The 23,259-nt window shown below is 37.5% G+C and overlaps 2 protein-coding genes across 3 annotated transcripts; one reads left to right on the forward strand and one right to left on the reverse strand.

Moving 5' to 3' along the window:
• Positions 1–82: 82 nt before the first annotated feature.
• On the forward strand, positions 83–12,086 carry osmr (oncostatin M receptor). Of its 2 annotated transcripts, XM_007563529.2 has the most exons (18): positions 83–1,779; positions 1,926–2,071; positions 2,991–3,144; positions 3,367–3,639; positions 3,900–4,029; positions 4,420–4,568; positions 4,858–4,991; positions 5,068–5,209; positions 5,369–5,448; positions 5,539–5,752; positions 6,024–6,203; positions 6,280–6,381; positions 7,292–7,459; positions 7,573–7,725; positions 7,852–7,933; positions 8,020–8,104; positions 8,753–11,412; positions 11,893–12,086. In XM_007563529.2, the coding sequence occupies exons 1-17, from the start codon at positions 1,686–1,688 to the stop codon at positions 9,113–9,115; spliced, it is 2,649 nt and encodes an 882-aa protein (XP_007563591.1). In that variant the 5' UTR covers positions 83–1,685; the 3' UTR covers positions 9,116–11,412; positions 11,893–12,086. The 2 variants fall into 2 exon arrangements, with proteins under 2 accessions (XP_007563591.1, XP_007563592.1); XM_007563530.2 differs by lacking the exons at positions 4,858–4,991; positions 5,068–5,209; positions 11,893–12,086 and having other exon boundaries at positions 8,753–11,131.
• A 2,453-nt stretch (positions 12,087–14,539) lies between these two features.
• ykt6 (YKT6 v-SNARE homolog (S. cerevisiae)) lies at positions 14,540–19,653 on the reverse strand. The gene is made up of 8 exons (XM_007563532.2): positions 19,421–19,653; positions 19,002–19,144; positions 18,312–18,394; positions 17,776–17,876; positions 17,595–17,699; positions 17,300–17,365; positions 16,190–16,291; positions 14,540–16,104 (listed from the first exon to the last, which is right to left on the reverse strand). Exons 2-8 carry the CDS (start codon positions 19,103–19,105, stop codon positions 16,069–16,071), a joined length of 597 nt encoding a protein of 198 aa, XP_007563594.1. The 5' UTR covers positions 19,106–19,144; positions 19,421–19,653; the 3' UTR covers positions 14,540–16,068.
• Between the last annotated feature and the right edge of the window lie 3,606 nt (positions 19,654–23,259).

Raw genomic sequence — 23,259 nt, forward strand, 5'->3', positions numbered from 1 at the left:
CTTAACGTCAAGCACACCTACAACGTGGGAATGTGTGTGTGTGTGTGGGGGGGTGTGTGTGAGTGTGTGTGTGTGTGTGTGCACTTCAGCTGCAGCTGTGGCACTTAACGTCAAGCACACCTACAACGTGGGAATGTGTGTGTGTGTGTGTGAGTGAGTGTGATTGGGTGAATGAGGAGGTTCTAGTGTAAAAGTAATAGTCGGTATGTTCAATTTGATCAAGTTCTAGTTGTAAATGGAAAATTCAGTGAGATTTGTCACTATTTTGACAAATACAAGTTCATGTATTTCTCTCAGTTTGCCTCAAAGGGAAATGTTTACACGTAGATGTTATCAAAACTATGTTTGTGACTGGTTCACTGAGATACACAACTGTTTTTTTTTTTGCACAACTTTAACTGCATTTGATGTGCATAGAGGATCCTCCCATTGTTTTTCTGACAGAATTAGAAAAAAACAAAACAAAACACAACATCCAGGTACAAACAAAAAGCACCAAGAGAACCTAAATAATTATTTCTGGCTCACACTTCTGAGTGGAATTAGTTCAGGTTAACTGGTGAACTCTTAAGTATGGTCTATAAGTTGGGAAGCTTAGTTAATATGGTTCATTCCTAAACTAATTATGATGCATATAAACAGGATAACTGTCCTGCTGAAACAGCCTGCTGTGTCCAGGTTTCTAACACATTGATAAATTGAGGTGAAGTTGAAGTCGTAACCAGCACAATTAGCAGCAGCAGAAGAGCTCAGTTCAATGATCCTATCACCACCAGGCCCAGTAGTGAGTTGTCACAATGTTTACTTGTTCAAAAACCTCCCCTCCACTCCTTCTAAGAAATGTCCTGTCATTGTGTAAAACCAGCGTAGCTTTTGTCTGCTCTGGCCATAGAGATGATCTTCAGAAGGCATTTGGTTTGTCCATGTGGGCAGCAGTGTTTCTCTAAAAAGGCTACAGGTTTTATGTTAAGACCTTCTTCACTGTTGACAGTGATTCTTGATGTTTCTGCTATTTTGTTCTTTTAGTTGTGACATTTTCGGTCATATATTTGATACTTGGGCGTTGGTGAGTATTCTGATAAACCAATTACTCCAAACATATGAAAACGGGTGTGGTAGTTTAAAGCAGGATAAAACAAAGCTATTGGCTTTGTGGCCTACCCAAAGTCATGACCTTAATCCTGTTAAAAATGTTTGGAATATTTTAAAAGGCCAGGTTTGTGCAAGAAACCAACCATTTGACCAATTCTATCAAGAAAACGGTTCAAACTTGGAGGAAATCCACGACCAATAGAAACCTTTCCATCGGTTACTGTTTTCAAAGACAATTAAGTGTTTTCTTATACAGTTATTTCATGTTTCAAAAAAGCCATTTAAATAAATGAGTATGTCACTAAGATCAATATGACATTCATGCCAACGATGTCTGTATGAAAGCTTCTGACTGGAACTGTACGTGACGTAACACTGTGTATATAAAACTATCTTGGTAAACATCTATTTCAGTGTCTTCCACCTTATTTCAAGCATCCGCTTAATAGTTACACACCTCTCATGAGTTCCTGTGAAACATTTCGCAACACTCCACTACTCACTGCACGCAAACTACCATTTGACTTTGACTCAAGAGGCTTCCCATTAGTGTTTGCAGTCAGCGGCCAGAGTCCCACTTTGTTGATTTAGTCATGATGACGGGAAACATTGAACTGTTCTCCGCTCACCTGCTTGGCTTGTATCTTATATTTTCTCATCCTCACACTGAGGGCTGTGCTGACTTTGGTAAGTTGGGTTTTCTGGATTTCCATTTATAAATGTATTTTTTTTCCTGCAGCATTTTCAAGAGTTGTTTTTTTTGTTTTTTTTTTGTTTGTTTGTTTGTTTGTTTGTTTGTTTGTTTGTTTGTTTTTATATATATGTTGGATCAGGTTCTCTGCCACCAAAACCAAACATTCGTAATTTTAGTGCCAATCAAAGCCTTGTAGTGAGCTGGCCAAGGAACAGGGGAGCATCGGAGAGCGACGTTTATGAGATCCAAATCGGCCGCACAAAAAGTCGCACCATTATTTATAATGTGAGTATGGAACAGGAGTATTGCCTCAAATTTGGTTACATGGTTTCATGTAATACTTTACTAACTTTCTCTTAGTATATAAAGAAACTACAAATGTAATTGTGATGAAACCCGTGTCTGCAAAACTCTTCTTTGAGAGAATTGTGGTTGATACAGCAGCAAATTGAACTTGGAACAAACATTTTTGTTTTGACTGAGGCTTTCCTGTTTGTCATTTTTTTGGGCAGTAACTGTTGTAACGTAATCACTTGATTCCCGCCTGAAAGTAACAGTTTGTTCATTTGCTAAGAGGTGAACAATCTTGATAGTAGCTTTATTTACAGCAGTGAGACAGAATATGGACCAACAATGTGCAAAATACGTGAAAGTAAGAGAAACGGAGGTAACTGGGCGAAGTAGCACTGAAATCCTGCCTTTATTTAGATGTTCCTGGCTGAGTTCAGATGATCTGAACATAGAACGTAGAGTTCCCCTGTGTGAAATGTAAGATGAAGGAACACAGGAGTCGGTGTCCTCACAGTTAGTGGATGGAGCTATTTAACAGGCAGTCATGGAACAAGTTCACCTTTCAGCATTACAGTATCACTAAACACCACTGCAGTAGTTTTAGATCAAGACATATTTGGCTCAGTCAAAGTCCAGACATAAATCCAACTCGAAAAATGTGTCAAAACTTTAAATTTGATGCTCACAAATCCCACTGAATTTGCATAATAAGCTCCTTTTTGTCATCTATAACGTAAAATCCAAACAGAATATATAATAGAACAAGAGTATTTTTAAACCATGAGGTGCACTTTGCGTTATTTCTTTTAAAATTAAAGCCATACTGATAAAATTTTAATATCTATGTAGATCTTTCTTTTGATAAACTCCAAACTGTTAATGTTTTTTTTTTTTTTTTTTTTTTAAAACCCAGAGAAATGTGAGCATACCTACCACGGACTCGGGTTGGTCCACTTTGACGTGGATCTCTGATTTGCCGCTTGAGTGTGTCGATCACTCGGTCAGGATACGAAGTTTTTGTAATCGAACCGCCGCTGGTCCTTGGAGCAACTGGGTAACCAACCATGGTGAGTCGATTGGGAGTCAGCCAAAAAGACAATCATTTAAACAAAATTCAAAAAAAGCCACCATGTTTCTTTCTTTAAATCTTTTAAGTTGTTCAGTTCTTTTACAACCACTACAACAAATGGAAGTTGTTTATCTTTTCTTCATTCTCTTCACTTATTCCTGTCATGTTTCAATGCAAATATACATGTAGAGCTCCATTAAACTGCTTGTCTGTGTCTTAGGAGCCAGAGCAGCAGATAAACCCCTGATATTCCCTTCCAAACGGATACTGAAAGAGGGAAGCTCTGCCACGCTCTGCTGTGTTCCCCCAGTGGGTGTAAACGTCACGCGTATCACCTTGAGGCAGGACTCCTACCCACTTCTGAACATCGGAGATGGGGTTCAGGCTATTTTAATGACCAATCTGACAATCCCAAACACCCACATCAAAAGACTGTTTTTCAAATGTGTTGATTCAACAGGAAATAGCAACTCAGTCGAGAACCACATCAGCTGTAAGTTTATAACATTAATCTGTCTATTCATCATCAATATCCACTTAGCCCTTTCTGGAACACGTGGGGCGGCTGGTCTACTGATAAAAGTGACTAATCAACATTGGATTGATGTTATTTATTCCTTTCTGAAAGTATTTAAACTTCTTTGTCTAAGGCAACATTGCTAACCGTGTCCCCACCATGCATGATAAAGATCTATATTTGGAAAAAAAAAAAATGCTGATGATAAATTCTAACGCTGTGTTTGTTTCCTGCAGTTCCTCCTCAAAAGCCCAGAAACCTGAACTGCACAACCTCAGACATGACGAGCATCACCTGCATGTGGGACCCCGGGAGGAAACGAGACGAGTTTGACTTCAATAACCAGACACACACACTCTACATTGAGTAAGCATAATCAGCACAAAAAATGTGGTTGTTTTTTTTATGATGCCCTTGAATGTGCTGTTTTTACCAATAAAGACAAAAAAAAAGTATGTTTGACAAAAGTTTGGCTCATGAGACATTTAAATAAGAAGTTAGTCTGACTTTTTTTTTTTCTGAAAATCTGTAAACTATCAGGGATGATTTAAGGCTTGAGGCTTGACTCGTGCTCCACATTACACAGTTCAACTACAAGACACACATTTTGCATTTTATTGGTATTCACACTTTCAGAAATGTAAAACTAAGACTTTATACATTTAGATATTCTGCAGCAGAGATGCCAACGTGATTATGCAAGCTGTTCATGCTTAAAGTATTTTCTCTTTATTTTTATGTGATGTCAATAACCAGGAACACAGACCAGACTCCTGTCCGCTGTCAGCCGCCATCCTGTACTTTCCCAGCTGTGCCACAGCAGCAGGAATACAACATCCGTCTGGAGGTGAAGGACCAGCTGGGAGAAGAGACGGCGACCTACAGCTTCAATATCTCTGAGAGAGGTTGTGCATCTTTTAAACTAAATGAATCAGACAGCATCACCTTGTTATTATTCTATAATAACAGATGTATGCATCTTTGTAGCGAAAAAACCAACCTTCAGTCTGAGGACATTTATTCAGGCTGGAATCCAATATGTACAGGAATATGGGAAACAATGGGCTGACACCAGTCCCACACTTATTGGCACTTATACCAATTCCTATAAAATGAATAAAATCTGCATTTTTCTTTTATTTGACACTTTCTAAGTTGCTTTGAGTGATTGGTACTTTAATAAAATACGTGCAGTGTCACCTGTGTTGGAGCTGGACAGAGTGATCCCCGGGGTGACTGACGTCAGCTTGATCTGGACCGTAGAAGGGAACCTGACCCAGAACAAACTCCTTTGTCAGGTTTCTGCAGCGAATGACACCAACAGAGAGGTAATCTCCACCCTGTTTAACTTCAGAACGACCGGAGGTTTTAAAGTTTTGTTGTAGCTTTCATTCTTTGCAACAGCTGCCTTGCAGCAGTGAGGATGGTCCCTGTAAAGTGCGTCTGGATGGCCTGCGTCCAAACAGGACTTACTCTGCTAAGGTGCGCTGTTCCATCAATGGGAGATTTTGGGGACAATGGACCGCGCCTGTACCATTTACAACACGTAAGCTATAAATCAGAGTTTCTGACTTGTCTAGAATGGCCTAAACATAAAGAAGAAATTAAAAGTTGAACTGACATTTATTCTAAAACGATTATTTCTATTTTTTTTCTAACAAATGACATCCCACTTTGGTTCCCTTGAACAAACAACGCTCCTCAGTGGTAACCTTGGACTTATGGAGGAGAATAGAGAGCAAACCTGATTCAGGCATTCGTAATGTCACTCTGCTATGGAAGCCTGTATGTTTGTTTTAAAAAATATATTTTAGTACAAATAAGAGCCAAACTTTGTCTTCTGAACAGTTTTACACTGATCCATTCTGTCGCCAGCCTGCTTTTGGTACAGCAACCTCAGTGAAGATCCAAAGCTATGCAGTCCAGTGGTCACAGGAAGGTCAAACTGTGACAGAGCTGAAGGACAGCGGCCAGAGTCAGGCAGTCGTCCTGATTGGTCCCAGCAGGTGTAACTTTACTGTTCAAGCTGCTCTCAGCACGGGGTCATCCATCTCAGCCCGCATCATCATCCCGCCAAAGGACGACTCAGGTGACGTTGGCATATTTTTTTATTTTTTTTTTAAGGATTTTTCTTTGTGCGAATATGATTAAAATTATTTTTTTAAATAAATGACCCAGCAGGCTTTTGTTCTTGTTACATGGGGTGTACAGTCAAGCTATTTTGACAAACCAAAATGTGAAATAAATATTTTATATGCACTCCTTTCTGTTAATTGTTTTTTTTTCTCACTGAATGATGCATTAAGCTGAAAAGCTGAAACGTTTAGATAATAAATGATTGTAAATTTCTGGCTGTCCAGAAATCCCTCCAGTGAAGAAGCGCCTGAGCAGAACAGCTGATGGTTTCCATCTGTGGTGGAATGAGCAAACTTCAGTCACCTGCGGTCACACCGTGGAGTGGTGCATCATGGGAAGCAAAGCACCCTGCACGCTGCAGTGGATGAAAGTGCCTAAAGGAAACAGCACTTTCTTACCTGCAGGTACGTTTTTCTCTTCTCTGGTATTTTTTCTATCAACTTGGACACTTACTGTAATTTTTGTGGGATGGTTTTGCAGGATACTTCAAACCGGAATTGAGATATTCATTCAATATTTATGGATGCACAGATCATGGAGACAAACTACTGGAGATACAGACTGGATACTTTCAGGAGTCCAGTAAGTCTTTTTACTGAGAGAAAATATTTCTTTAAAAATATTTTATTTTATTTTTTTGTCTGTTTGATGAAAATATGTCTTGTTTCAGAGGAAAGGAAAAATTGGAGTCAGGATTAGTTTATTACAAGTATTCAATAAAACATTTTTAGCACTAAAATGCTGTCTAATTCTTAAAAAGTCCTCAATCATATATATATATATTTTTTTTTTTTTTATCGTTTTTTTACTTTTATCATTTTATTTATTTTTTATTTTTTTTACTTTTATCAATGCTTTCTAACTTTCAACAAATCAGGAGCAATCATTTCATCATATTTCATATTTACTTACTGATTTAGGAATGTAAAACATTCAGATGTTGCTTTTACACTTCTGAGCAGTGAATCTTCAGGGCTGGACCTGATGCTCTCTGAGAGGAAAAGTGTTTGTCCATGTCATGCATCACTTCCTTCACCTGTTGTATTTTTGGATCTGGCACAAAATATGTGCAAACTGGTAACATCTGCTGAATTTAAAGAGACTGAAGATATTGTTTGTAGTAAGCGCAGTCGGCTCTATGAAAAGATGCAGGTGGTGCATTTAAAACACGGAACATATAGGAGAATTTGATGAATTTTCCCCAAAAAGATTTATTTTGTAGCATTATAGCAGTTTAGTACTTTTCTGGGGTGTTTTTTTTTTTTTTTGTGGTGAGTATCAGGTCTGGAAAATACCCAGGAAGATGTTCTTTACACAAAATCATAAAATTTTTACTTGATTAATTCAACAATTAAAACCACCTTTAAATTCATGTACAAACACTTGTGAACAAAATTTAGTCTCACAACTGAGCATCACCATGCTTCCTGTTTATTCCATTGATTCTTATCAATTCTGTTCTTTTTCCATCACATCATTTCCACTTCCGCAGGATATGTGGAGCCCCCAAGAATAATACAACCTGTTAAAAGGACATATACATCTGTGACACTGGAGTGGCACTATGACGAAGACGATCCAGCCCAGAGGGCATTCATCACTGGTTACCTGGTAACAGTGCAGGAAGTGCAGACTGATGCTCGTTTAGGTCATGCTGCAAGTGAGTTCAGAGGAAAACTTTGAATTACACGAGGACTGTTGTAAACATCAATGTATATAATATAATTTGATCAGTGGGCATAATCTCAGATAAACAAAACCTTGTCTACCTAGTTTTATTCAACGTTTCCGTGGGCGATCCCCGGCAAAAGTCAGTAACCATGGAGGGTCTGCAGCAGGACCAGGAATATGTCTGCTCTGTGAGGGCTCTGACTACAGTTGGGCCCGGATCAGCTGCCAGCATTACCATCAGGACCAAAGTTAACAGTGAGCTTCGTTCGATCCAGGACTTTCACAAAAACACGACAGTTACCAAAATAAATCAGTTAAGCTTGGATGTCTTCGGTTTTCCCAGCTCACTGAATTCTGGTATTTCTCTGATTCTCTCTGCAGATTTTTCCCACTTACCAAAGATCTTGACTCCCATCCTGCTCCTGCTGGGCTGCACCGTTCTGCTGTGGCCACAAAGGAAAATGTGAGAGATGGGAGTGTTTAGATTTACTCCAGTATGTTTATATTCAAATTTTTCCAGACCTCTGAGATTTTGTGTGTTTCCCCTAGTTTAAAAAATGGACTGAGGGAGATATTTACTTATCCTGCTGGTATGAACATCAAAACTCCTGAGTTTGAGAGCTTCTTGAATGAGGTATGGATAGATATTTCATTAATCTCAAAGGAAGTTTAGTTTTATTTTTGTTTGCTATAACTACATTCAATCATGCAGCTTTAGTGGTTTTTAAAATGAGAACTGGGTGGACAAGTTTGAATTGTTTTTTTTTTTAAACATCTTCAGTTCAGATATCTCATAGAAAGCTGCAAACGTTTTGGATCCATCAACATTTTCTTGGTATAATTCTGGCTGAATGTCTGACCACTGCTGACCACTGTTCTTAGCAGAATTGGTAGAAGCTGGTATAAATCCAAAGTTTAATCCTTTAAGCATAGTCCACAGATTTCTGTTGAATTGAGATCAACAGAAATATATATATATATAACATTCCTAATGAACTAATTAACTACTTGTGAAAAAAACTTCCTCTCAATTTCTTTGACTTCTATAACATTAAATGTTATATTTTTATCCATTCCTGATATAATTCCAGTTTCTGTTGTAAATTCTTGAGAATGTTTTTTGTTGAGAAATGTTTGACCTTTTTAATGTTTCAGTTTGTGTCTTTTTTCACATCAAGTTTCGACACCCTTGTCTGATAAAAATAATCACAAAAATGACTTCAGGTTTCTCTAGAAGGCATGTTTTTTTTTCATATATTTTTTTTTCTGCATTCTGGTTTAGACTGGTCAGAAGCTGCAGTCTCAGAGAGAGGAAGAGTGCATTAGCTGTGACATTGAAGTTTTGACAGTCAAACCTTTGTGGCATGAAAGCTCAATCCTGATGGATCCTGAGGGTACGGACACAACGTGCTCGCCTGCTCCCCAGTCGTCTCTTCCTCCTTCCTGTCCACTCCAAACAGGCTACCGGCCTCAGTCTGCTGTCCTGCTGTGTCAAACACCCCCCCATCAGCAGCTGAGGTGCATTGTAAACAAGAGCTACTTGAGCCCCATCACTGAGTTTAGTGAAATCAGATCCAGCTTTGAGACGTCCGACTGCCTGCAGGGATCATGTGCAGAACTTTATGGTTACATCTCTGATGGTTAAACACAAAACAAACAATGTTGAGCCTTTTTGCTCTCCCATTCAAGAGTATAAAAACTCTAAAAGTGGAGGCAAAATGTTAAAACCTAGTGCACTGTTGCTTCTAAACCTCATTTTGTGATTTCTACCACACTCTTAACATGCCTTATTTTGGTGTGTTTGGTTTCAGAATCTTTCAGATTGCATCACGGCACAGCAGTGAATGCATGCGAAACGCACGAAAGCAACTCACTTTACTCATCATGATAAACACAGAGGGAACTAGAGGTTTTATCTACAGGATGTATAGAGAGAGCAGGTATGAGATAGGAAAGATGCAAGGTGGAGATTAGTTAAAACAGTTTCAGAAACTACACTGAACTGTCTTGAAAGTGAGATATAATGTGAAAAGTTCATCTTAACCACAGGTAAACCTTCTGGTTTTCAGGTCACACGAGGCAATAAAACATTTAAACTTTTAGTTGCAGATTTAATATGATGGTACATGAATGTTCTGCTCTCCCCGGAAAAGGGTGCATTGCATTGAGCAGGGGGTCAGTGACTACAGCCAGAGGGAGAAATGTCCTTTCAAAGTATGTTTGTGCTGGAATGGACCAGTCAAAGCCCAGGCCTAAATCCAATTGAGAATCTATGACGAGATTTGAAAGCTGATGTTCACAGCGGCTCAGCGACTGAACCACTAAAGCCCTGCAGCTTTAACTGCAGTGTGGTTTCAGAAATATGTGACACTTTGTGTTGATCTAACACTTAAAATGCCAATCAAATATTTAAATGTTTCCTGTAAATACTTTTGCATATATTGTTAAGTGTTTTGTGTCCCTGAAATAAGATAAATTGTTTTTTTCTGTTCTTTGGAGAAAATACCAATGGAAAAGAAAAATTCAATAGAGAAAGGTCACAACCTGTTGCAGAACTCAGTACCTTGTTTGTAAATCCTGTGACGAAGGGATCATCAGTTTCACTGTAAATAAGTGTAAATGTAATATGGAATAATAAAGCCATTAACTTCTGCTGTGTAGCAACAGGCAACTCAGTAACAAGATTCTTGTCTTCTAAAACAGCCAACAAGCTGCTGCTCTTGTTTTGTACATGAAGGGATTTTGCAGGAAAGCACATGAAGCAGATTCTTCAGAGCAATCAGCTCTGAAGGCCCGACTGCTCTAAAGCAATCAGCTGTTAGTTTCATGTGTAACTAATTTCATTTGAAACTAACAGGTTCAAATGAAACTGTTAGTTTTATTTGAACTGGTGTTAAATTTGTGTGCAAAGAACTCCAGGAAAAAAGAAAAAAAAAAAACAACAACCTTTGATCTTGTGTATTTTTATTTTTAATAAGTAATGTTTTATACAATGTCTTGCTGCCAAAAAAAAAAAAACCAGAAGCAACCATTACAATTTAACTACAGTTTTCACCGTTAGTGACGTTGTACTGTGGACTGTTGCCCAAAGCAAAAGGCTGGTGCACAAGCTAAATCCATCAGTTAATTGTGGCCTGAACAACTTTTCTATTATTTTTATACATGGGTATTTGACATGCCAGTTGTTAAATGGCCCCATTTGCGACTGAGAAAAGAGAAAGCAAGTTAAATGCTTTCTGCTCTGCATCTTATCCTGCCTCCGTATCTCTAACTTCTTGCGTTGTAGGGCAGCAATAGGAAGGTTTGAATCAACACTGTTTTCTACCATGAAATGTCTGAGGTTTATCCGTTCATCTGGCGGTTTTTGCAAATTATGAATGTTTTGCAATCCCCAGAACAGATGCTTATCTTTCACGTTATGCATCATTTTGTGCATGAAAAGGAAAATTGCGTGCAAGTGTCATGCTATTTATGTCATGCTAAAGGAACATCTTGTGTCAATGAAAAACAGCCAAAAGTAGAAATCGTTTCGGTTCTTGTGTGTGTGTGTGTGTGTGTGTCGTTGAAATAAAATGTAATGCCCAACAATTGCTCTAGAATTCAAAAACAGAATGCATGAGGTTATATGAGCTTTTATGGTATTTTAGAGTTTATTTTATTATAAAAAAAAATCAAAATGATCTTTTTAAGCAACATAGGCTTCCTGGGTTCCAACGTTACAGTGAATTAGCTAAATTCAGGAACCAAAATCATGGTACAGTTCAAAGATTAGCCAGAATTTAGCTGAATTCCTACATAAAAAAACAAAATATATCTAATCTATTTCGACACTCTGCTTTTTGAACACTGGAGAGAAGAGCAGCTGGACTTACATTCATGAGAAAAAGCACAGTCTGACCTGCAAAACTCTGTTTCAATTTATCAGCCTTTGAGTGAGCAAAGGTCACCAGCAGACCACGGTTCAGTTGAGTCACATCTGACTGACTCATTCCTTTTTTCAGGATGTTTTTTTTTTTTTTTAGAGATTGTCTTCAGAGAGCAACATGGGCTTCTTGATGTTCATCCTGGTTTTCAAAGATGCTGGACACAACACATGTTCATCCTCTTCACACAGGCATCTTCTGTTGTGCCCTTACTCTCCGCTTTCTTTTCTTTCTAAGAGACAAGCAGAAGTTAAGGTTTTTACGCCAAAAAGCCAGGAAGTGTGTTTTTTTCTCTGTCTCTGTGAGGTGAGATGCAAAGTCCTGAAATGTGCCTAACAAGTGTTTAAGGAGGAGCCAACAAGATCAGCAACTCTGACATCAAGTTGAGGCCTGTGAATACCCGTGTTCTAGCTTGTGTTGGATTTTTACCGTTGCAGTGGCGACGTCATGCATTTCCAGAGAACGGCGTAGAGAGCGAGCAAAAAGGCAACGAACACAGAGGCTGCGATTGCACCTAAAAACCCAAATATGAGATTTAGGCATGACAAGCATAACGTGTTAACCAAGTTTATTTGTATGGCACATTTTCAGCAACAAGGCAGTTAGTTCATAATGCAGCTAGGTAATTTTTTTAAAACTCTAAACTGGTTTCTTCATGCAGAAAATGTGTCACATGACTTAATGCACTTATTTTTTCTGACTCACAGCACAAACACTGAAAAAAATTTAAAACAGTGATTTATTATTGTTTAATAATGTTTTTTTTTATTATTTTTTTTTCACAACTCAGGTTCTAACTTTGTATTATTCTTTCCACCTAAAACTACAGCAATATTTTCATCAACACAAACGCATCACATTTCTTCACAGAAATAAACCACCTCCCAGCATTTACATTTGCTCATTTATTACAGGATTTTGTTTGACAGGATGCTTAAAGACTAAATGAATAAACTTTCCATTAGTTTAGGGATATTTTAGAACAACAAAATAATAAACCAAACACAAATTTCCATTCTTTTTGTGCTAAGTTTGCTTAGTAAATAGAGTATTTATAATTAAAATGATATATTTCAGAGGGTTTGTCTGATAAACTGTTCTTTTAAACTGCTGACACAAAGTCGACTGTGAAACAGAAAAGCTGCTCACCAGGTATGATCCCGTTGGTCCTTGTTAAAGAATCCTCTGTGTTGGACGGATGAGTGGCGGCTGCACTGGAAACTTTAGGAAACCAATACAGAGAAACATAACACACTGCTAACAAAACAGAATTTCAGAATAGACGTATGTTTATTGATGTGGCATGTCGGTAACATTTTCTAAATGTATATGTTTTTATTATTCTGTTATTTTTGTGTTCAAGATCTTAAATTTTAGTTTTTGTTTTTTTTCCCCTATTAACCTTGTTTTACAGAAATAATTAGGATACATCCAAGTCAACATAACTACCATTTAGGTCCATTTAAGGCAAAATAATAAGTAAAAAAGTAAACACTGATCAGGATTATTTTTAAGATGCACCTGTGTAGGCTATATTAAAACGTTGCAACCAATGAAACATATCTTCTTAAAATAAAATAAGGGGACTGTCCGTCACACAACCTATCTCTAACCAGCTTACCTTTTAAATTTAGAAGCTCTTCTCTCAGATTTGGGTCAACCATCTGAAATGCAGCAAACATGTTGTGCTTTGAGTAAACAAAACAGTAGGGCAGAGATTCCAGGCAGGGCAGCGGTAATCACTGGTGGCAATGTTCTGCTCAACAGCACCTGCTGTCTCAATCAGAGCTTTAAACTAAAAAGAGGAGACAGAAAATCACAAGGAAAATCAACACAAGGAGCAGACCCTGCTGCTCACTGCAACAGCTGAAACTTGCTGCTGGAAATCAAACAATGCGTGGACTTCAGACCAACAACATGAGTCAAGATAAATGTTTCTGTTTGATCGCATGTTCTCAGGTTTGCAAAAATAAAAATAAAAATAAAAAAATATATATATATCGTGCAGCATAGAAGAGCTACAATTTCTAAACTGAATTCCCAAACTCTGCATGTTTTGGCGCAAAATCTCTGATCAGAAACGGGTAAGTCGCTTCTGAACCTTTTAACTCCTCACCTTTGAGATGAAAGTTTGCCGGACGGTAGCCGAGCTTTTGTTTTCCATCTTTGTCCACATTTCAGAGCTACAAGTTCAAACTGCTGAACTGCTCGCTGCTTTTTTCAGTTCAGGTGCGTCTTTGGTGACGCATTCACGGACCTCCTTCAAACTCGCATTTTACAGTTCTCCACAAAGACTAAATTGCGGAAACTTCAAGCTAAAATCATTACCTGTACTGGTTTAAAACGCATTAGGACATGCAGTTGGATATTTTACCCATATCCATAATTTTTATTTTAAATCTGAGCCGAGGGGAAGATGGACTTCATTCATTTGGCAGAAAGAATCGATACAAATATTCAGAATAAAAATGACTAAGACTGATAAACAATGAGCAATAACATTTTTAAAAAATATAGTTATTTCTTGGTTAAATTACACCGTTGATTTTTTTTCTTAACACAAAACTTTATTTTTAAAATATTGCTATTTTAAAGCTTATCAACAATATTTATGGGTAAACATGTATAAAACCTTGGCAGAGAGATTGTCATTACTTTTACTTGAATTTTACATCCAAATAAGAGTTAATAACTTTATTTACATTAGTTTATTTTATTTTTCATAAATATGGGGGAGTTGAGAAACACACTGCTACTTTTTTTTTCATTTTTTAGAGAAATGTTTTATTTGCACAACAAAAAAGGGCATGCTTTTTTGTTTTGTCTGGATGAATAGACAAGACAAAAACATACCTAAATTGAGCTAATTGGATCCTCTAATCGCTTAAATAAAAGCTTTTTAGCTACGTCTATATAAAAATTACTTGGCAAACAGTCCAAAAAATTTAAATGTGTCTCCTCTTTTAAAGCACCTATATCTGTAAACTGTTCTTTAATTTCCTCCTTTGTAACGCATTTCTCACAGCAAATTAGCAGGTTCTCCATCCAGGATCAGCACAGAATGGCTCCACAAATCTGGCCTGATTTTCTGCAACTATGGATAAATATATTTAATGCTTTTATAAATAAAAAGAAGGGACACAACAGGCATTTTGATTTTTATCCGAGCATGAATAAATGCTCTGTAAACAACCTGAACAAGCTCACAATGCAATAAACCAGGGCCGATAAAGACGGAAAATGATCTGATTTTAAAAGTGAAGCTCACATTTGGATCAAAACATTTAATGCAAACCGTTTAAACCACACTGTTCCAACACAGCGGCCATTGGACCGGAGCTTACAGCATAACACCAGAAAAACGTTTTCAAAAGACGAAGCCAGAGATCTGGAAAAACAAAAACAAGAAACTCACTGGACAAGCCTCTCGTCAATCTTAGTCAAAAGTAAAGCATATCAAAGTTTAATGAAGTGTCCGTCGTGAGAAACATTTTGAGCTTTTCTCTGCACTGCAAGAGAGACACACAGCAACAGTCTGCAGATATTGCACCAAAGTTTACACTGTAAAAGCAGAAAGAGCAACAGACGGCACAACAAGCTTCTCAACGCACACAAACACGCAGGCACTCAGAATCTACACAGACTGCAGCTGTATGTTGGATCACAAATGTACACAGTGAGAGCAGAGAAACATCTGAAACGCAGATCTGAAGGCAGAGTTTCATCAGAAATCATAAATATGAAGCAAACGGTGCTCGCTGCACGTGAAAGTCAGAAGTGGAGTGACTAAAACCCATCCAGACGGGCGTGGGCTCCTGTGGGGGGCGATCCGTGTTTCGAGAGGAACAGAAGATGAGTGCAGCTTTTTCTGAGCGGGCAAAACTCTGTTCAGGTGACACGTGTGTGTGAGTTTTGGATATCAGAATGATTAGCATGCTTAGGGATTTTTAATATATTTGACACCAAATCTTCTATTCCTCTTTGGCTTTAAGTCTCATCATCACACGTCACAATCAGCCAAGGCAGGAATGTTGAAGACTTCATTTAACATCAGACAGACAAAGGCAAAAAAGCAACTAAATGTAGCAATGCAGCAATGCTTAAAATTGGACATAAAAGTCTGCAAAGTTAAATATGTCCTTCAGAGTCTAATTGAGATTATAGTACACAAAGACAGCGCCCCCTGTTGGACATATATATGCCTCTAGTTACGAGGAACCCAGTTTTGACATGTTGAATATATGAGATTGTCAGTTGCTTTGAAGCAAAAGCACACATGTGGTTAATACTCTGTCAATAAGTTTAAGAGATCAAGATATTAAGTTTAGATTCAACCTGAATAACATTAAATGGTTTGAAGACGTTCTAACGACACACCGGCAGTACTTAACGTCACGCTAAAATATTCTCAGCTGGTCAGAATCACCACACGGATGTTTCACCTTTGACAAGGTTTGAAGCATGATTCAAAACTGTAACTTCCTCCCACTAAACGCCTTCAGTCCTTCAGCCCCCATCACAGAGAGGTCCCGTTTAAAAGCGGCCACCGTTTTTCCTGCTCCCCATCTGGGATTGACACAGCGTCCCGGTGGAGAGCGCGTAGCTGGTGCATGATGGGGGTTGTAGGAAAAGCAGAAAGCCAGAGAGACGTTTCCACAAGGACGAGGCGGCAGCATCACATGATTTCACAGCAGGAGTTCTGTTTCCGTGCCTGCAAAGGTAGCAAAGACCACAACGTTCACTGTAGCAGCAGCATGAACCCGGTTCAATGTTGCAGGAGAGTCTGTCATATTTACGGTCTTGTAGAAGGCTTTAGACTGGTTTCCCAGGTGCTCCGACTTTGACACGAGATCATCCAGTTTCTCTCCTCTTTCCAGCAGACTCTCCATGGTGTTGTGCTGCAGAGGACAAAATGTTGTCGTGAAATAGTGCAGCACATTGAAAGCTATCAAATAGGTCAGTAAAAGTCACATAAAATGAGGGGATCCTGCAAATCCATACTAAAACATAACAGATGTAAACTAAACTTTTAAATTAGTGTGACAGAAATGGCTGCTGTTGTAAATCTCTTGAGTTTTTGAGTTTGTTTTTTTTTCATAAAACTTTGCACAACAAAAGACAAAATATTAGCCTTTTACTGCTTTAGCAGTAATCCGGATCCATCTGGGTTGTGGAAACACTGAAATAGGTTGACCAGTTTTGGAGTGTGGCAAAGAGCAAATTCACTGCTTGTTTTGAGACCTGGATTAAAATAAATCTGCTCTTTACTTTATTAGTTGCCATCTAGTTCCGATAGTAACTTTACCAAGTTAAAGTTTCGGGATGGGTTGATGCTCTTCACCAGACATAATTTTCATTATCAATTTGCTACCTTAAAATTTGACACAGATGCACCAGGTTCAGGTTTTATTTTTTTTTTAAATATATATATCCTTAAGAAAGGCTTTAAAACATTTAAATACTGACAGATGATTATCAAAAGTATTTAAAAACTGTTGTTTTGTGAAAGCAAGTCAAAGCTTGTATTATTCACTATTCTAAATATTTCTTTAAGGATTTAATTTAATTTGTTCTTAGTCAGTTTGAGTTGGTACAGCTGAAGATGCGCTGGATGTTTCCCATCTTAATTCAACTGAAGCATAAAGGACAGACTCATCGGTCTAATTACAGCAAACAGACTGTCAGGAAGGAAGTGGCAGTCTCCATTAAACTTCATTATGGGAACAATTACAGTTCCGCTTCTCAGTTTGCGTTGCTGGCATCGCAAGGCTTCGATAGTCAATCCACAAAAAAAAAACTGAAAACATGTCTAATGCCTAAATACACTGAGGCATCCGTGTATTTAGGCACCGGGTTTTTAAAGAACCCATTTCGTATTAATTTGGAGTCACTGTGAAGAGGTTTACCAAAATGATCTTTGTCTCATCCAGCTCCGCTTGTACTTTGGTCATGGCGTCTGCTTCCCTGGGGTTCTGAGGAAGAACAACATTCGGAGCGAAACCAGCCGTCAGCTTTAACACGACTGTTTTAAAATGCTGCAAAATGATTCAATTTGTCTTCTAAAGGGACACATATTTATCCTTGCAAAAAAGTTCATCAACAGTCTTATTAGCAGACATTGTAACAAGTGACTCAAGAAGAAATCATCATTTTAATATACTAGGATATTCAAACAGGTTTTAGCATGGTAGCTAAACCTACCTGGTATTTTGAAAGGTGAATGTCCAGACCTTTGTAGCTTATAGTGTCAGGATTACCAGACGGCCAGTCTATACTGTCCACTTGCCTGGAAAACTCTTCTAACACCTACAAACCGCAAGACGTTTTAAAGAAGTACAACAGAAAGCAAAATGATACCAAACTGCTTCGTTTTCATCCCCACCTTGTCGAGCAGAGTGAAGCAGACCCTCTGTGGGTATTCAGAGTCTGAGATCACCACAGCACTCAGGTTGTCGTTTCTCACATACACATGGCAAAGATATTCTGCAAATATATTTGAATAAATGCAGTCCAATTAACTCAAGAGAAATTTAATAGTGAATCTTCATTCTTCTTTTGGCAACTTCAAAGACTTTTGAAACTTAAAAAGAAAAAAAAAAAAAAACAGCTGAGAGTTTCCTCATAGCTGGACTCTGAAAGCCCGCCTCCTTTATGAGTCATTAACAAGCAACTCATACAGGACAGGGTAAACAAAGGAATATAAACAGGAAACTGAATAAATGATTGCGGAAATAAATGGCGGAGGAATATTAAACAAGGAAACAAGGAAATGTTTGAGGGTTTTCTAATAACAAGAAATGCAGTGAAAATAGAAAACAAATTAAAACTGTTTCGTTTTCATTTGCACATTCAAAGTGTATAATATAAATAACATCAGCAAAATATAATCACGCAATTTGCCATCAGAAACAGTCTTACCTTGCTCTTTGACTGAGGCACGGGTTCCGACAGATGTTCGCTCCGCAATCAAGGCACTGGTGAAGGTCATGAACTCCTGAACACTAAAGGTACAAAAGATGATTTTATTGCTCATAGAAAAACAGTACACAATGATTGTAGGGGAAAAAAAACAACAACTTTACAACAAATTTACAGAAAAGGCCGGCACAAACTCTGCAAGAACAGAACTGGAAGGACAAACTGGCATCACTGGTTAAAAAGTCCTTGCTGTTGGCTCTGAATTTATTAAATGGAAGAAACTTTCTTTGCATGTGGGGCGAGTCTGACAGACAAGTTATGGATCTGCTGCAGTGTGAGGGACCTATAAGGAATTATCAGGACTTTTGCACTTGAGTACTTGAAATCTGCAGACTGGAGAGAGCATAACAACAATGTACTTCCGAGTCTCATTTATCTGGAGACAAACTGAATTTTAATAAAAGTGAGAAGCAGAAGTATGTTATTTAATGTTTTAAAGAACCCATTCAAGTTTTCTTGGGTGAAATTGTTTGTTTTGATGTAGAATTTACCTAAAAGACGTAAACATACCTACGGATATTGTATTTTTTTATATATTTATAGAGATCTAGAAAAGAAATGCTATAAGAGACTATCCATAAAATGTAATTGTTTGGGACAGGCCTGTAATCAGCGGTCAGTAAGACTCACCTGGAGCGCTGAAAGAAGCTGAAGGAGGACAGGTCATAGGCCGCCTTGAGCAGGTTGGCTTTGGTCGCTCCTTTGTAGAGGACGCTGAGGCTGTAGAGCTTCATGACGCCGCGGGATCAGGTCTGGTAAGAGGACAAGGTGGTCTACACAGGACACAAGCAGGATCACATGAGAGTATTTTATCTCTTAGTCAACTCAGCGACTGGAGACAAGTTAAACCACAAGCGAAAGTAGCCTCCGTGCTGACAGATGGTAGGGTGTTTACGGTCTGCTACGTTTACCGCTGTAACTGACAGCGAGTAACGTAGACTTTTGCTGACATAAATAATCCTTAAATTAACTTCATAACGACATTTTGTTAAAATACTGAAACTAGTTAGCCACAGATGCTATATGTTGTGAGGCCTGAGCTAACTTACCGGGACAAAACAGTAGCAAAACCCCCTCAGTTCCCGTCAAAACAACACAACCGACTGAAGGAACATCGACTAAAACTCTCAGATATGTACGAAAAATAAACCGTCACTAAATCAGAACGCAATTTTATTTATCTCAGTAGTTAAATTAGAACTTCATTAGCCAGACACTCCTATCAGAGTTGACTCGGTGGAAACAAACGCGTCGCAGTTTCTTCTTCCCCTCTGAGCTTAGGGTTGGATCACAATTACAGATGAAAGCGACACCTACCGGACAGGAGTGCAACGCAGAACAAAATAAAGGAAAAGGAGAAAAGAAAATAATAAGGAAACCAAAAAGAAAAGAAAAGAAAGTTCAGCTGTAAATAAAATTCAAAAGTCCTGTAAAAATAACATTTAAATTCTTCTGTGTTGTCAAAGAACTAAATATAGGTTCGATTTTTAAAAACTCATTTATTTGCCCGTTAGTGATCCAAAATTAAAATTCAGCTCAAATCAACCCATTCATAAATGAAAGTTCTCAATTACTTGAAGTAAAAATAATTTCTGCATAACTATGTAATATGGAAACCACCTCATTCATTTGAAATGATTAAATTTATAGTAATATTTGTATTATAACATCACTCTTGCTCTAACCACACTCTTGAAAAGCTTTACACAATCAACATATTTTGTACCTTATTAATGATACTTTCATCTCAAACAAATTATAAACTTTGCTTTAAAACTTTTATATTATCTTGAGCAGAAATAAGAATATAAATAAGAATTAAAGATTGTTTTATGTACTATTATTTTCAGGATATATGAACATAACTTTAAGTAAAGGCATAAAAATACATGTCCCGCATGGAGATTGATTTATTTTGAGGCCATGTAAAAAGATCTGTAAGTAGCTGCAAAGTTGGTACTTTACTATTTTTACAAGTCTATTTATTCTAATGTTTTCCCCCATTCTCTATAGTGAAAAATTACGGTAAGCAGCCATGATGGAAAATGCACTTAATCTAATGTGTTATTCTTGGCTTTCTTAAAGACCAACAACAGATGCCACCTCAAAGTTTCTCTGCTACACTGCCATCTCCTGGATTCAGCTGGTCTTAGCTGTATTGTTTAGTATAATTTTGAGAGGCATACATTTGGGCCAATGGCAAACTGGTCAACATATTTGTATAGATGTTTAAAATTGGGCCAACAAATAAATAATAAATGAATATGTAAATAATATCCTCACTAAGTCCTGAATTTTCTGTTCTGTGTCTGCACACTCTTTTTTCTGCATCATAAACTTCGATATAGAGAGCGAGAAAACCGCTATTAGTACATTTAGCAGTGTTGTTGTATTGTAGCAGTGTTGTTGTATTGTTAAAAGATTAGATCTGTTTTTTGTTTTTTTTTGTTTTGATTTTTTGAGGCATTTAAAGCCAAATGTAAGAAGGTACTTTGTGATCTTCTTTCACAAAAGTTCAGAAGATGGTGGAATATTTTCACCATTTTTACTCATCATTTTACTTTTGCATTGACCTTCTTGAAATTTTTTGAAACGACCTTCGGTATCATTTTCTTAAACTACTGAAAAAATAATAGTCAAAGTCAAAAGAAAAAAAAAATCTTTTGACTTTGGGTGTTTATCTATTTTGAGTCCAAGAAAATGCCTTATCATTTGTTAAACCTCTGAACTCTCTGACCTTTGAGTCATTCAGAGATTACATGTCTTTGGGATAAACCAGTGTTGTGTTTGCACTTAACAGACTTTAGATACTTTACTAATAACTTTTAACAAATGCATAATTAAAAAAGAAACCCAAAGCTAACATACTTTGATAAAGATTAAATTGTGTTTCAGTTCAAAGATATTTTAGATTAAAAAAAAAATTCTTTGAGATTTTGTCAGGTCTTAGTTGGTATATTACTTTTTCATAGATCTTACTCTTCTTTTGTCGTCAGCTTATGAATTGTTTTCACTTCTGAGCAAATGGTGCACATTTATAGGTGCAATGACTGAGTAGAAAATAATAAACAAGTCCGAATTTGTTAGACATTCAGCATAAGAGCCTTTGATCAAGACTACTGTAAGAGCTGAAATAAAAGGCAGCTCAAACATAAGGAAACTGAACCTAGCTTCAAACCATTGCACAATGTTGTATTAAATGTATATTTAATTTAGTAATACTAATTTATTTAGTTAAATTAATTTATTACATTGGGGCTAAGAAATTAATTGTTTTTTTTCAGTCAACCAGCTGTTTTTTTCAACCACAACATGGTTGCCTCAGTTGATGTTGCCTCTGGTATTCCTGCTCCATTTAACAATTTCCTCCTGGCCACTTAACTTGGGGTAAGTAAGTGTTTTCCATGTCACAAGTGTGCCTGTCAGTGATTTCCCAGGCAACACAAAGTGGAAACCGTTAAGACTTTGGGTGCATCTGTTGGATCACCTACAGCAGAGGGAAGAAAGGTTGTGTGTTTCCAAGAACTGGTGCTAGTTTTGATAAGAAACTAGAGCAACGCAATCAGTGAGGAGTACAGCCACAGATGGGAGGTTATCTTATTGTTTTGGTTCATATATTTATTTTTCATCAAGCCTGTAATATCGGTGGAATAAAGGGCCATTTCTTTTTTTAACTGAGAGCTTTGGCACTTTCAGAATGTCAACCAAGAATGAAGAAAGAAGAATAGGACTTATTTTTTAGGCCATGTAGCCTGCTCACAAGGGATGAAGACATCAACATTTGTTTTTTTACTTACTTGAGCGTATTTTTAGACATGTCTGAAACCTTCAAGAAGGGATGCTTGTGCTCTTGAAGGAAAATCCTTTCCTTTTTGCATGTAACGTCTGCAAGAATGGAGGAGAATACATGAGCCTTTTTTTCATGCCTACTTTCTAAGTGATTTTATTTGACAAGTCAGAAATGTAAATGTTTAATCACAAGCTAACAGGCTGGACACATAGGTCTTAAAATGCTGGGCCTACGTCTCATTAAAAATTAAGGGATTCTTTTTTTTTTTTTTTACATTTTATGCACTGACTCCAAGGCAAAACGTCACCTGAGGCAGAAATTTGGGAAAGTTCCAACTCCACCGGCAGAACGCTGATGGTTGGCAGGAGAGTCAGGATTTAACCTTCGTTCTAAAGCGATGGATAAGGTAATAGTCAAAGTTTAAATCCAGCGCAAGCTTACGTAATCAGAAAATGGGTCATGGGGAACATCGAGGAGCCTAATTTAGGTTGTGAATGTAAATAATAAAAACCTGTTCTCAATAAAAGTTGGAGAAAATGATGTCTGCAACATGATTCTAAAAAGAAACAATGTATAGGAACTGACTTTAAAAATGATGCCTGATATGATGCGTCATATATAATCTAAGAACGTGCTTGGTTATGTGAAAGGTTACATAAAGAAGATCGTATCACAGAAGCCAAGCCTCTTGGATTTAGAGATAAGACAGAGGGTGTGTGTGACTGTGTGCAAATAATTAAACAGTTCTCAAGGTAATGTTGCAATAAGTTTTGGGGATTTCATCACTCAAATAAATCCAAATGACTTTCGTTCTCAGAGAAGAAAAGATCCATCTAGACCACTTCACTGTCCAAGAAGCAGTGGCTGCACTTTAACAAAGGGAGCTGCAAAACACAGCCTTATTAAAAGAAAACACACATCACCAACTCTTGTCAGTCCTGGTAACATATTCAGAAACCTTAGAGCAAAATAGTTTTTATCGTAGACAGAGTAATTTTCACTGAGGTGTTTTTAAACCTCATTCTTAATCTGAGTTAATTTACTAAATGTATCACAAACACCATTAATTTTTTTTAAAACAAATTCACCATATCCATA

The sequence above is a fragment of the Poecilia formosa genome, unplaced genomic scaffold (genome assembly GCF_000485575.1).
Source record: "Poecilia formosa unplaced genomic scaffold, Poecilia_formosa-5.1.2 Scaffold148, whole genome shotgun sequence".
Classification (NCBI taxonomy): Eukaryota; Metazoa; Chordata; class Actinopteri; order Cyprinodontiformes; family Poeciliidae; genus Poecilia; species Poecilia formosa.

Bases quoted from the DNA above. Each gene is read 5' to 3' on its own strand.
- osmr (XM_007563529.2), top strand. From the start codon at position 1,686: ATGATGACGGGAAACATTGAACTGTTCTCCGCTCACCTGCTTGGCTTG. The intron at 4,992-5,067 runs GTAATCTCCACC...TCTTTGCAACAG, and splicing joins CGAATGACACCAACAGAGAG to CTGCCTTGCAGCAGTGAGGA. The intron at 7,460-7,572 runs GTGAGTTCAGAG...TTGTCTACCTAG, and splicing joins TCGTTTAGGTCATGCTGCAA to TTTTATTCAACGTTTCCGTG.
- ykt6 (XM_007563532.2), bottom strand. From the start codon at position 19,105: ATGAAGCTCTACAGCCTCAGCGTCCTCTACAAAGGAGCGACCAAAGCC. The intron at 18,395-19,001 runs GTGAGTCTTACT...TTGTACCTTTAG, and splicing joins AGCTTCTTTCAGCGCTCCAG to TGTTCAGGAGTTCATGACCT. The intron at 17,366-17,594 runs GTAGGTTTAGCT...GTTCTTCCTCAG, and splicing joins TTCACCTTTCAAAATACCAG to AACCCCAGGGAAGCAGACGC.